At 41.7% G+C, this 12,814-nt stretch overlaps 1 protein-coding gene across 1 annotated transcript; it reads left to right on the top strand.

Moving 5' to 3' along the window:
• Positions 1-89: 89 nt before the first annotated feature.
• Positions 90-11,300, top strand: C19H6orf52 (chromosome 19 C6orf52 homolog). The gene is made up of 4 exons (XM_064476183.1): positions 90-781; positions 6,794-6,974; positions 10,294-10,339; positions 10,948-11,300. Exons 1-4 carry the CDS (start codon positions 735-737, stop codon positions 11,103-11,105), a joined length of 432 nt encoding a protein of 143 aa, XP_064332253.1. The 5' UTR covers positions 90-734; the 3' UTR covers positions 11,106-11,300.
• The last annotated feature ends 1,514 nt before the right edge of the window (positions 11,301-12,814 follow it).

The raw sequence follows: 12,814 nt of genomic DNA, 5'->3' as shown, positions 1-12,814 counted from the left end.
CTGTGGAAGCCCCTCGTTTCCGGGGCGTCTACAGACGGGACGGAGGAGCTTCCGGTCTGGGCGGTAGGCGGGGAGGCGGTGTGCGGTGCAATTGGTCGATGTGGAGCCCTGTGTTTGGGGGTTTTTAGTACAGAGGGCAGCAGTTAGGTCTTCTTGTTGCGTGGGAAACCGTGGCGTGAACCTTTCTTGCTCACATTTTCTTCAACAGGGCAAGGAGGGGTGGAATTTAGGGTTCGCCGTTAGTAGAGCACTCCGATTTCCTCGTCCCCGTCCCGGCCGAATAATACCGTCCTGCACACCTTTCCTTCCAGCTTGGTTGTGGCTTGCCGAACTCTGGGGACATACTGGTCAGCACATCCTGGGGAGGGAGGAGGACTCTTTACTTGAGGGGAGTAAAGACACTACTTGGGGAAGAAGGGCTCAGTCATCCTTGATGAGGTTCCAGGAGGAAATCTCGTTCATTTCGTCTCACCACCTCCTCAGCTTCCGTGCAAAGTTAAATGTTAAAAGCGAAAGTAATCTTAATTAATAGTTAAAATTTTCTTGAGATGTGGAGATTTAGAGATGTGTTAGAAAGCACAGCTTCACACAGGCTTCCAACAGAGTAAATCTTGGAGTGTAAAATTGTTCTCATATAAATGACCTAGCAGGTGGATGTGATGGATAGAAGTTGAAGCATACAGTTGCTGTTGACCCTTCAACCCCCACATTGGGGTTGTAATACAATCCTGTTGATGCAGGAAAATGGGGCGCAAGAGGATAGCCACCTCCCAGGTCCCAGGTGAGTCTCTGGGATGCACCCTGCCAAGTGAGGGTCCTTGGCTTCATGCAGGAAACAAAAAAGAGTAAGTCATCATTGAGTGAAAGGTTTATTCAGAGAGATGCACACTCCATAGGCAGTGCAGGCATCTCAGAAGGCCAGAGAGGCCAAGAGGCACAGGGGTGGAGGAGTTGGTTAAAGTAAAAGTAGGCACACACTCCATAGGCAGTGCGGGTGGTCTCAAAAGGAAAGAGAAAGGCTAAGACCTAGGAGATACACATTCTTTGGGCGGAATGCAGACCATCTTTCTCAGAAGGGAGAGCAGTGGCCTCAGTGCATGGGGTCAGCTAGGAAAAATGAGATCGGATCTGAGGTGTGGGGGTTATTAGTTTTTATGGGATTGGTAACTTCACATGCCAACAAGTGAGAGGATTATTCCAACTACTTTGGGGAAAAGGCTGGGATTCCCAGGAATTGGGCCATCATCCACTTTTTGACCGTTTATGGTTAGTCTTGAAACTGTCATGGCACCTGTTCGAGTACCATTTAGCATGCTATTATATTTCAATAAGCATATATTGAAGCTCAAGTTCTGTTGGAGTTGAATCTTCCACCATTTTGGTAATAATTGCGGTGTCATCCTTTTAATGGTTGTGCCCTGCCCCCTCCCCTCCTGTCTCACTGTGGTGCCTAGACCTTTTTGTCTCTGAAGACATTTGTTCACTGGTGTTCTGAATCCTCTATAGGTTCATAATGCAGGTTTGTTTTAATTGATGCTGGTTTGGATCTTGTAGAAATGCTTTCATTTTGGTTGCTTTGATTGTCACTGCAGTGCAAGGGAGGCCATGCCTTCTGCACACTTTGGTGATTCCATGTGTAAGCCTTCCTCAGGCACTGAAATGCTGAAGTCCAACTCATTGTCAGTTTCTTGGAAACTGTGTTAGCTGTTTCACAATATAGCATACTGTAGCACACACCCAAGATATTGCAGGTTTGGTTCCAGACCACTGTAATAAAGTCACACGAATTTTTTGGTTTCCCAGTGCATATAAAAGTTATGTTTACGCCATACTGTAGTCTGTTAAGTGTGCGATAGCATTATGTCCCCCTCCAAAATCCCCAATGTACATATCTTAATTTAAAAAATACTTTATTGATAAAAAATGCTAACCATCATCTGAGGCTTCAGCCAGTCCTAGTGGTAACATCAAAGATCACTGATCACCATAACAAATAGAATAATAATAAACAAGTTTGAAATATTGCAAGAATCACCAAAATGTGAGAGAGACAAAAGGATCAAATGGTGTTGGAAAAATGGTGCCAATAGAACTGCTCTGTGCAGGGTTGCCACAAACCTTCAGTTTGTGAAAAATGCAGTATCTGTAAAAATAGCTACGGGAATATATCCAGAGAAAACTCTAATTCAAAAAGATACATGCACCCCAATGTTCACAGCAGCGCTATTTACAATAGCCAAAACATGAAAGCAACCTAATGTCCATCAACAGATGACTGGATAAAGAAATAGTGTGTGTGTACATGTGTGTGTATATATATATATATATATATATATATACATACATACACACACACACTATATATACACACACATATATACATACAATGGAATACTACTCAGCTGTTAAAAAGAATGAAATAATGCCATTTGCAGCAACATGGATGGACCTGGAGATGATCAGACTAAGTAAAGTAAGTCAGAGAAAGACATCATATGATATCAATTATATGTGGAATCTAAAAAAACATGATACAAACGAACTTATTTACAAACCAGAAATAGACTCACAGACATAGAAAACAAAGTATGGTTACCAAAGGGCAAAGGGAGGGGAGGGATAAATTAGGAGTTTGGGATTAACATATACACTACTATATACGGAATAGATAAACAAGTTTCTACTGTATAGCACAGAGAACTATATTTAATATCTTGTAATAACCCATAATGGAAAAGAATCTTAAAAAGAATGTATACATATATATGTGTAACTGAATCACTTTGCTGTACATCTGAAACTAACAACATTGTAAGTCAACTATACTTCAATGAGAAGAGATGCAGTGTCTGTAAAGCACAGTAAAGGGAAGTGCAATAAAATGAGGCATACCTGTAATTCCTTCACGTTGTGCTGGTTATCTTTACTATGGTACACAAAGTTACAAGTTATTCTATTTATTTTCCTGACGTCAGAGGACTGAATTGCTGGAGAGGGTTTCCCCTGGGCTTGGGACAGAGAATAAGTAAGCTGGACATTTCTTTGAAGTCTTATATCTTATCTTTAAATATGTGACTTTTTACACTTTATTCCATGACATAGCTTTATTTTAATGGGAAGTAATATTCTCTCATCCAACAAGAAAAAAAAAAAAAAAAACCTTTGAGTAAACCTGTTTCAAAATCACATGCTTTATGTAGTTCTGGTGCTTCTGAAATCCCCCTGGGGCCCTGCCTCATTACCCCAGGGAAATCTCAACTGCTGTTTGAGAAGAAATAACACTGATTTGAAATTAATTTTAATATGTCACTCTATCAGGATAATTACCATACTCAGCATCTATTACCAGATTGTCACACATTTACCTGCTTAAACATCTGTCACATTTTAGAGAAAACCTTGTGGCTTAAAAAAGTCTTTTGCTCCAGCCAGGAATCTTTTAGAATACAGTTGGTTCAAAAATGAAAACCATAGTGTAAGCAACATAAACATAACTTAGAGCGGTCTACTTTTTGTTTCTTTATGTGACAAATCAGTAGAGTCAATCAGAGAGCTCAGAAGACCTTACAGCATCTAGTCCAGGTGTTCCGAATCTGGGGGAGTTCATGGATAAGCTTTTGGGGCTGTGAATCCCTGAAATCGTATGCAAAATTGTGCATGTACCTTTATGAAGGAAAGCACTGATACAGTTTCATTACTTTTTCAAAAAATATTGGTACCTCAAAGTCTAAAATACACTCATCCGGTCTGCGGTTATCAGTGCTGAAGTAGGTCCAGAAAAGGAACTCTTTCAAAACCACATAGCCAAGTAGCGACAGACGCCGCGGTGTGGCTTTTTACGTGTCCTTGGGCTCAAACCTCCTCTTGAACCAAGAAGAGAAGTGCTTTTTCATTGTCTAAAGAAAAACACACAACACAATATTCTCTACCTGCTCAGCTGGATTCAAACGGAGCACACTTCCTGCAGAACCTCCTGTTCTCTCTCCAAACACAGGATGTAAAAAGCCATTCATTCAGTCTCATGCTTGTGAAAACTGCAGTTGCCAAGAAACAGCCCACTGTTCAGGGTTCATTAACACCAGAGAACAACAGGATATTCAGTGTTGCCTTTAAATTATTGATAGAAAAGCTTTTTACGCTTGATTCATGCAGTGATTTATTCATTCATTCAACAAATATTTATTGAGTGCCTGGCTTTGGTTTGCTAAAGAAAAAAGAGCCAGTTTTTGTTTTTTGGGGAGGGAGGGCGGTGCTAGGTGGCTGAAAGCAGGATAGAGTGGAGATAAACTGGCCCTGTTAGCAATATCATGTGAGTCTAATATTCCACAGTGTGACAGGTAGCAAGGCTGTTAAATTTGGAGACTACAGAGCTTGCAGGTGCTCTATTCCCAGAGGACTTCAGTCTCCTCTGCAGGCAGAGCTCAGGGAAACAGAGAGAGTGGGCTACTTCCCCTGGACACTGGCCTGGTAGAAATTCACTGCACCTGCTTCATGGGACTGATCCAGGTGAACCCTGAGAAGTTTGCATTTGTGGCTGTTAGAGGGCAAAGCAATATTTGTGACCTCTTCCTTCTCACCGTCATCTGCAAAACGCTTGGATGTCCATCTTCATCTCTGGAGCCTTGCTTATGGTCTTGGGTGCCCCAGCCCTGGCCATTGTCCTGGGTGGGTTCAAGGTGTCACAGTGGCATCTCCCTCCCTCAGCCTCCTTACCATCTTATCATGAATGTTCACCTCCCACATTCCTTTCCAAATGCAGCTCCATCTCTCACCCATTCATAGCCAAAATTCTGACCTTTTTATAAAAAAAAAATCAGTCCTTAAAGAAGAGACAAAAAATAACAATATTAAAAGTTTTCACTAAAGAATCCTTAACTGATATGTTGCATTTGATTTCTAAGCTGCTATAGTAGCTAAGAATTGTTTTTAACTCCCTATCACTTAAAACAACAGTGGCTTAAACAAGACACATTTCTTAAGTGGAAGGCAGGTAGCTTAGTCTAGTGCTGGAACAGGAAGTCTGTGGTCCTCAGGGATCCAGATCTGTTCTTCCTTTAGCTCCTGTACTTGGGTGCGTGACTTCCTCCTCGACATCACCTCATGGGCCGAGAGAGGTGCTGAGTTATTTTGGCTCCAACAGTCGTATCTGTAATCTTAGCACTAGGCCTGGACAGGGGAGGTCCAAAAAGGCCTGCTTCCAGCTGAGCAATCTCCCTCTGCCCACAGAGCCTTCCTCCATCCTCTTATAACCACTCTGTTTACACCGGATTAGCCACACTTTGGCCACCTGGCCACATCTACCTGCAAAGAGGGAACCAGGAAATGCAGACTTTTAGCAGGACCTGTGGCCACCCCCCTGCAAATAAAATCAGGGCTCTGTTATTAAGGAAGGAAAGGAAACTGGACATTGGGTGGCACGAAGCAAGGTGTGCACAGCTGCTGACCAACACCTCCCTTGAAGACACAGGGAAATCTGCTGAGTATAAGCCCCACTGTCTCACCAACGCCAGGCACCTGCCTTGCGTATTGTAGGTGCTCAGTAAATGCTGGGTGAATGACTGATCTGAATTCATCATGATTATTATTTTTCACATCACAAGTGACTATAGAATACATTAAGCACTTGAATAGTGGAATAGTGAGGTAACAGTGGGACGGGTATTAACAAGCTACAGGGAAATGGCCAAACCCTAAGGGGCCCTGTTTAGACTCAAAAGCTATCTTCTTAAATGTTGACACTTTGTGTAGCCTTGCTTCTTAAAGTGCATGGGAGCTGGCTAGAAAGGCAGAATGTGAGGCTCCATGCCAAATCTCTGGAATCTGAACCCACATTTTAAACACACTCGGGTAATCTGAATGTGCACTCATGTTTAGGAAGCCCTGCTTTATCATGCTTTTAAAAAAATATATTGAACCACAGAAATACTTCTTTAAAATTTTTTCCTGCACTTAAATTAAGGTAAGGGGGTGTGGGGGGGGGATTGAGATAATGATTTCAACCTGCAGGGGATGTTAAAAAAAAAAGAAGTCCACTCGATGCTAGTTCCAATAGTTATTCTTTGCAGATAACTGAGTTGAGGAGGGAATCAAACTGCAATATTTGTCTTAAGGTTTTAAAGATTAAAAGTGCTTTTCTTACCTATTAGCACACTCCCTCTCTGTCACCCTCTCCCCCATACCCTCGCCCTTCTGGCTGGCTTCCCCAGGCCTGATCATTGGGGGAGGGGACTGGCAGCTCCTTGCAGACTTGTTGCAGGAGCTCCCACAGGTGACCCCAGTGCACTCCTGCCCCACCCACTCCTTAACCCACACTGTCACGAAAGTCATGGAATTAATCACCTGCCAGGAATTGCCACTGAAGATAATTGCTATCTCTGTGGGCTGCTGTCAGAGTTATTTGTTGGGTTGAGAGAGTTTACACCAGGAGCTGGAATTTGCGATGCGGGAGTAAAAACTCTGGATTCCTGGCCTCGATTTATGTCTGGGTAATGGCTGGACAGGAGCGTTTTGCAGGTTTTGGTCTAGCTCCACAAAATAATTATTATTGGTACTGGCAAAGGTGAGCTGATTTTTCCTACTCTGAACAAAAATGAAGGCCTATACTGTTCTATTTCGTATACAATCTTCAGCAATTTACAAACTATTGCTTTGAAAGTAGGTGTTCTTAAAACAGTGAAAGCAGAAATCGTCCTTACCTGTAAGGTCTGGGAAAGAAGAGAGAGTCCTCGGGGTTTGAATGATTCTGCCTGATTGGGTGATGGTGTGTTTCCGGTCCTCTCCCCTCTGTCCATAGAGTGAAGCCAGACTTCCAGCCCTACCAGGGTTACCCCTTTGGCAACTGGTACGAGCAGCAGCACGGCTGTTACTCTCCTTCCGGCTGCAGCTGTGGTTATGCACTGGATGGAAATGGACCCAGCCTTTATTCTGCGCGTGAGACCCCTGGACACCCAGCTGAACCTTTGCTCCTACTCCAGGTACCCCTTGCTGGCATGAATACTGTGTAGTTCTCATGCCCTTAGTGGAAGCACCTTTTTCTTATCTTCATGCCTCCAGATCCTCTCATTCAGATTCCCACAGCCATGGTTTCTGCTCCCTCATTTGGTCCCAGAGAGTAAAAGCTGACGACCTGAGAAATGTTGACTTGCAAACAATTTATGTCCTCACTGTTTTCCGAAAACAAAATCATAGGCTGGTGCTGTCTGTGCTACTAAATTGAAGATTATCATCATTCAATAGCTTTTACTCTTAAATACTTGAAATAGGACAAGAGGTAGTTTTTGTTTTGTTTTGTTTTGCTACAGCAGTGAACATTAACATGCTTGAAAAAGGCATTAAAAAAAATCTTCCTTTTTGATTGCTGAAGTAACGGATCGCTTTGAAAGATGTATTGGATTAAGGGAAAGTCTCCCCTGCTCCTCCCTCTCCCCTCTTCCCTCCCCACTCAGAAGAAAGCGTTGTTCAAGTGGATTCGCATCCTCCAGATTTTTCTCTCGTACTCTCACTGAGTCAGTGTGATTGGACTTTACTTCTGTTTGGGGAGTTGGGGGCGCCTTGGGCAAGAACGGACTGTGAAGCATATGCCTGCTGGCTTCCTCCTTGCCGCTCCTGCTTACAAGCTGCACCAGGAGGGATTCCCTTAAAAGCCGCCCATTTGAATGCGCTGTGATTTTAGCTCATCACTTATCCGCTGACATTTCAAATGTATCCAGTGCTTTAACAAACTGCCTTTTACTATTTTCAAGATTCAAGTGGTTTGGGGCTAAGTAAAAAATGTCTCAAGTGTAAGATCTGGGGTAAAGAATATAACATTTAAAACTCTAAACGGTAAACTTGTCTCCAAAAAGCCTGAGTTTACACTTTCCATTAACGACATGGCTTGCTCCTCCGTGTTTTTCTGTGTGTGATGAGCAGGACTGACAGGTGAGGAAGGCATTTGCTTTTTCCTGGGGGCAAATACCTTTCAAATGCTTGTTAGTATCTGTGCTCTGTGGCTTCCTTGATGTCCTTTGTCTGCCTTTTCTCTGTTGGGCTGTGCCCCTCCCTTTTTGGTGACTGTGTGAGATATTTACATATTAGGGAAATTAGCACTTTGCAGTCAGAGTGTTACAAATTTTTCTCCCCAAATTGTTTCCTACCAGTAACACTCTGTGTGATGGCCTTGGCTTTGACACCAGAGTTGGGTTAATACTTAAGCCCTGTTTTTAAAACTTGCCTTAACTTGGTGTGTTTTTTTTTTTTTTCCGCTCAGACTTTCATTTCCAATTCTTCAAGTCTGTTTTAGGTGTGCCTCTTATATAAAATATCTTGTTAAATATCTTGGCTTTTCTTTTTCTTTTTCAACCCAATTTGGGTTTTAGCCTTTTAGCAGATATTTGCTATTGCATCACTGAAAAAAATCTTTTGCTGTATTGCCTGAGGTTTTGTCACATTTATTTTCTTTCACCTCTTTCTGTGCTCTTTTGGGAGATGGTCTACCTGCCGTCTTGTGATTACCTTTCTATCTTTAAACAGGGAAGTATAGGTTTGAGTATATTGTCAACTTCAGAAATGAACGTACTTCTTGATTTCCCTCCAGTCATGAGAAAACTAAGAAAACAACCTACAGAGAAATTATAAAAAGACAATAAGAAACAAAAGAAGAAACAAAAATTAAAAAGAAGTGAACATCCTTTTTTTTCCTCGCCCTGCCCCTCCTTCCTCTTCCTTCTCCCCATATTTGTTGGCATGTACTGTTTTTTTTTTTAATCTCACTTCCTAGTAAATGATTACTATAACATGCAGTTTTCTTTCAAGAATTAGAAATATATTTTCCTTGGTGGCTATGGTTACCAAACTTGAGCCACCTGCCTGCTATCCTGGTGGGAATTCCCAGTTATGAAGCTGGTCAGCAAAATTCAAGATGGTAAGGTCCCGGGGTGGGGGAGGGGGGTGTTTTTCCCTCACAAGCCTTCCCTAACGTCGTCCCTGATAGAGTGTGTCCTCTACGAGATGCCATCACTTTACTGCCCATTTCCCCCTCTGCAGGATTCCTGTGTCCACAGTCCTTATCTCCCCAAGTTGAGGAGTTAGCCCCCGGGAGCCATCTCCGTTTTGACACTGAGTCTTGCTTAAAATTCCTGAAAGTGGATGTCTTCAAAATAATCCTCAGGTCTTTGGGGTCCATCAGCACAATGTTCCCACACTATGTCTAGCAGAGGAGAATGATTTATAGGTGGTTGAAAGACCAGAACACTTGCTCGGTTGAACCTCAGACCAGAGAGAAATCTCTGTCTCCAGATCACTTCTACTCCCTGCGCACTGGTCATGGAGGGCCCACATTTACCAGAGCACACACTGAAAAGGAGGAAATGTGGGATTTCTTGGACACTGTAGTATAAGAAAGGCCTCATTTAAGCGCATATTCTGGCTGTCTTAGCCATTTCTAAATAGAAAAAACGCACCAATGATATGATTGAATTTATGACAACCATGTCATTAACTTTCCCAACTAGGATTTATTTTGGTATGAAAGGGAGTCATCCTTTCAGATACACTGAAAAGAAGAGAGAGTGGATCCTGGGCTTTCGATATTATGGTGCTCTTATTAGCAAGGGAGGCTTAATTAAGTTCATTGGTGCCAGGAGCTAACTTGGCCCTTCCTGGATGGGGTGGTTCCTGGGAGCAGCTGTGCATCCTTGACAAAGACAGATCCCAGCAGGTGCCCATAGAGAGGAGTTGTAAAAACTTACACAGTCCCAGGAGACCCCACAGAGCCTTGATAAACTAACTGAGATGTATCTGGGGAGTGCTTCTAGAACTTAACATTAAGAAGTTAACTGATGGGTTTGCTTTTCTGTGGCCTCAGCCTTTCCTTAGGCACCTACTGTCCTGGTCCTTAGCTGAGCTGTGGGGTTGGGGATGTGATTAGAAGGCCATGAGGGAATGTGTTGATGGAGACTTTGCAGACTGTCATCTGGAAGGAAGGGCAGAGCTCGAGGTAGAGAGTTGGGTCCCTAGTCTGATGCAGGGTCCCTGTTGCACAGGCCCAGGATGCTAGTTAGTTCCCCGAAACTTCAGAGAGGCCGAAGGCGCTGTCTGATGCTCCTCCTTTGTGACTTTCCTTCTGTTGACTCAGTTCACCCATTAAATGAGTCTCATATCATTTGAAGATTCTTTCATCAAGATTCAAAATCGAATTGATCAAAAGGGAGTTTAGGGTCATAGATATTATTTTTGAGAGCTTCCAAGAAAGTGTGTCGATAGTAACCATTTCTGTAAAATTCTTTTTTCTTAAAATACTGATTTTCATTGTAGGGAACCACAGCTCTGGCTGAAAACCCAGATGAAGATTCGCTAGAAGGTAACAGAAACTCTGTGTCGCACTAGTTGAAAACAAAACAAACCCCTTTTCCAGGTTCCTCATTCACTCTGGCTAGAACCTGAGAGATCCTACTGGAAAATTCCAGTGTTCTGTTTCTGAATTAATTGCCATGAACGGTTTATTCACTTACATCAAACTGTTAGCTAAATAGATAGAGCATCATATTTATTTTTTCAAAGCTGTGTCACAGGGATTTGGTTCTGGCTTACTCTTTGGTACCATATCCACCCATGTGCTCATGCCAGAAACTCAGGACTCATCCTTGACCCTTCCTTTGCCTTTTGCTCCAAATTGAAGGCATTTCCAAATACTGTCCATTCATCTCCAAATTCTCTCTCAATTCCGTATGTTTTCTCCATCTCTTCCACCATCTATATGCTCTTTGAGTCTGGTAGTACTAGTTCTTTAATAGCTGCAATTTCTATTTTCGAGTCTGGTTAAAAGTAAACACACAATTTAAAAATTTTAGCCTTCAATATCTGTAACATTTCCTGCTAATATTTTTTAAAACTTTAATTTTAAGCTATTTCTAAAATGTTTCCTGTAAAACTCTATTTTTTTTATATGTATTATTGGTATTATTGCAGATCCGAATCTCCATTTGAATATTGAGGAGTTAAACAAAGAATTTATGGAGGAAAGTGAAGAATTCTACGACTCTCTCATGAATTGCCACTGGCAGCCCCTGGATACAGTTCACTCTGAAATCCCAGATGAGACTCCGGAAAAGAAAGATGTTCATTAAGCTACCCAGATAGCATATTCATCATATTTTGATTTTTGTGTTTGTTAAAAAAAAAAAAATTCTCCCAGGAATGTGTTGGATTCTGTATGTAAATCCAGGAATGTATCGGATTCCATATGTAAATACAGATTTCCAGGACTTCAGTGTGATTGACATGAGAGAATGTAATGTAAATAAACTTGACCAGCATATTCATTTCTGAAAGTGTGTTATATTACGTAAGTGCCCGAAGAGGTCACAGAACTAGCAAACAGGCTGCACTGTAAGACATTTGATAATAGGTCTCATATGAGATGGGCCTGACCTGCACTGATGGTGGCACTAGCTATGTGGCTTGAATGTGTGTTTGGTTAGCACATGTTCTATTGACTTTACCATTCTGTGTGTATGTACATTTTTTGAACCATTGAGAGTATGGTGGAGACATCAAGCTACCTTATACGTTAACCACTTTGCTACTTCCTAAGGACAAAGAATTTTTTTTTTAATAATCAGGAAACTTAACAGTGACACACTAGTATTATCTAATCCTTAGTCTGTCTACTCATTTTTTAAACTGTCTCCGTAATGTCCTTTATAGCTTTTCTTTATACCTCCAGTTTCGTATCTAATTCAGGATCTTGTATTGCATTGATTTTCATTTCTCATTAATCTCCTTTAATCAAGGACAGTTCTCCAGTCTGTCTTGATTTTGATATCTTTGAAGAGCACTGGCCGGTTATTTTCTACAGTGTTGATCGATTTTGGTTTGTTTGCTGTTTCCTCATGACTATAGATTCAGTTTATGCAGCTTTGGCAGGAACACTGCTAAAGCGACGTTATGACCTCAGCGCTTCCTGTCAGCCAGTCTGTCCCCATTTGAGTGATGTGACTTTGATCACTTGATTAGATGATGTCTCTAGGCTTTATTTTTCCACTGTAAAGTTACAATTGTATGTTTATAATTAATAAGCCATCTGTGGGGAGATATTTTGAAACCATGTAAATATCCTGTTCCTTGTCAAATTTTCACCCATTAGTTTTGGCACCATTAATGATTTCCTAACTCCATCGTTCCTTCTGTATTTATTAGTTGGCCTTTTACTATAAGAGTTTCCCCTTCTACACTATTTATGTGTGTATAAATGTATATATATGTGCATGTATGCACATATGGATTCACGAGCTCTTATTGAGTTACAGTCTACTACTGCCATATTTATTTTGATGCTCAAAGTGTCCTAGATTAGCCAGCAGTGGCCTCTTCAAGGTGATTCTGGTGCCTTTTGCTAGGTTCTCATCATTCTCTGAGCATTGTCCTACTTTCTGGTGCTGCAGTGTGTTGCAGACTCGTACTTCCCCTGCCCAAGCTCTGGAACCAGCCTTTTCTCCAAGGACCTCTTGACTGGCTGACTTTTTAACAAAGCCAAGGAATACGTTGGTAAAGGCAAGTCTTAACGTCCAGCTACAGTCTTTGTGATCAGTTGCAGAGAGCAAAACTGTAATCTCAAATTATTCCCTCTACAGGGAGGTCTTACCTGACAGCCTAACCTAAAGGAGACCCCTTTCCTCCACATCTGATGACTTCTATCATCTCACTGGCTTTATTTTTTTTCACAGTAACACTCGATCACTATCTAAAATTATCTTGTTTGTTGGTTATTTTTTTTTTTGGAATTTTTCTATTGCTTCAACTAGGATGTAAAAGATCTAACAGCCTTAATATGTAG

The sequence above is a fragment of the Camelus dromedarius genome, chromosome 19, assembly GCF_036321535.1.
Source record: "Camelus dromedarius isolate mCamDro1 chromosome 19, mCamDro1.pat, whole genome shotgun sequence".
NCBI lineage: Eukaryota > Metazoa > Chordata > Mammalia > Artiodactyla > Camelidae > Camelus > Camelus dromedarius.
The sequence above is the reverse complement of the archived record's forward strand: the minus strand, read 5'-3'. Positions and strand labels throughout refer to the sequence as shown.

Excerpts from the sequence above, each read along its gene's own strand:
- C19H6orf52 (XM_064476183.1), top strand. The coding sequence starts at position 735 with ATGCAGGAAAATGGGGCGCAAGAGGATAGCCACCTCCCAGGTCCCAG. Across the intron at positions 782-6,793 it reads AGCCACCTCCCAGGTCCCAG|AGTGAAGCCAGACTTCCAGC; the intron begins GTGAGTCTCTGG and ends CTCTGTCCATAG. Across the intron at positions 10,340-10,947 it reads AGATGAAGATTCGCTAGAAG|ATCCGAATCTCCATTTGAAT; the intron begins GTAACAGAAACT and ends GTATTATTGCAG.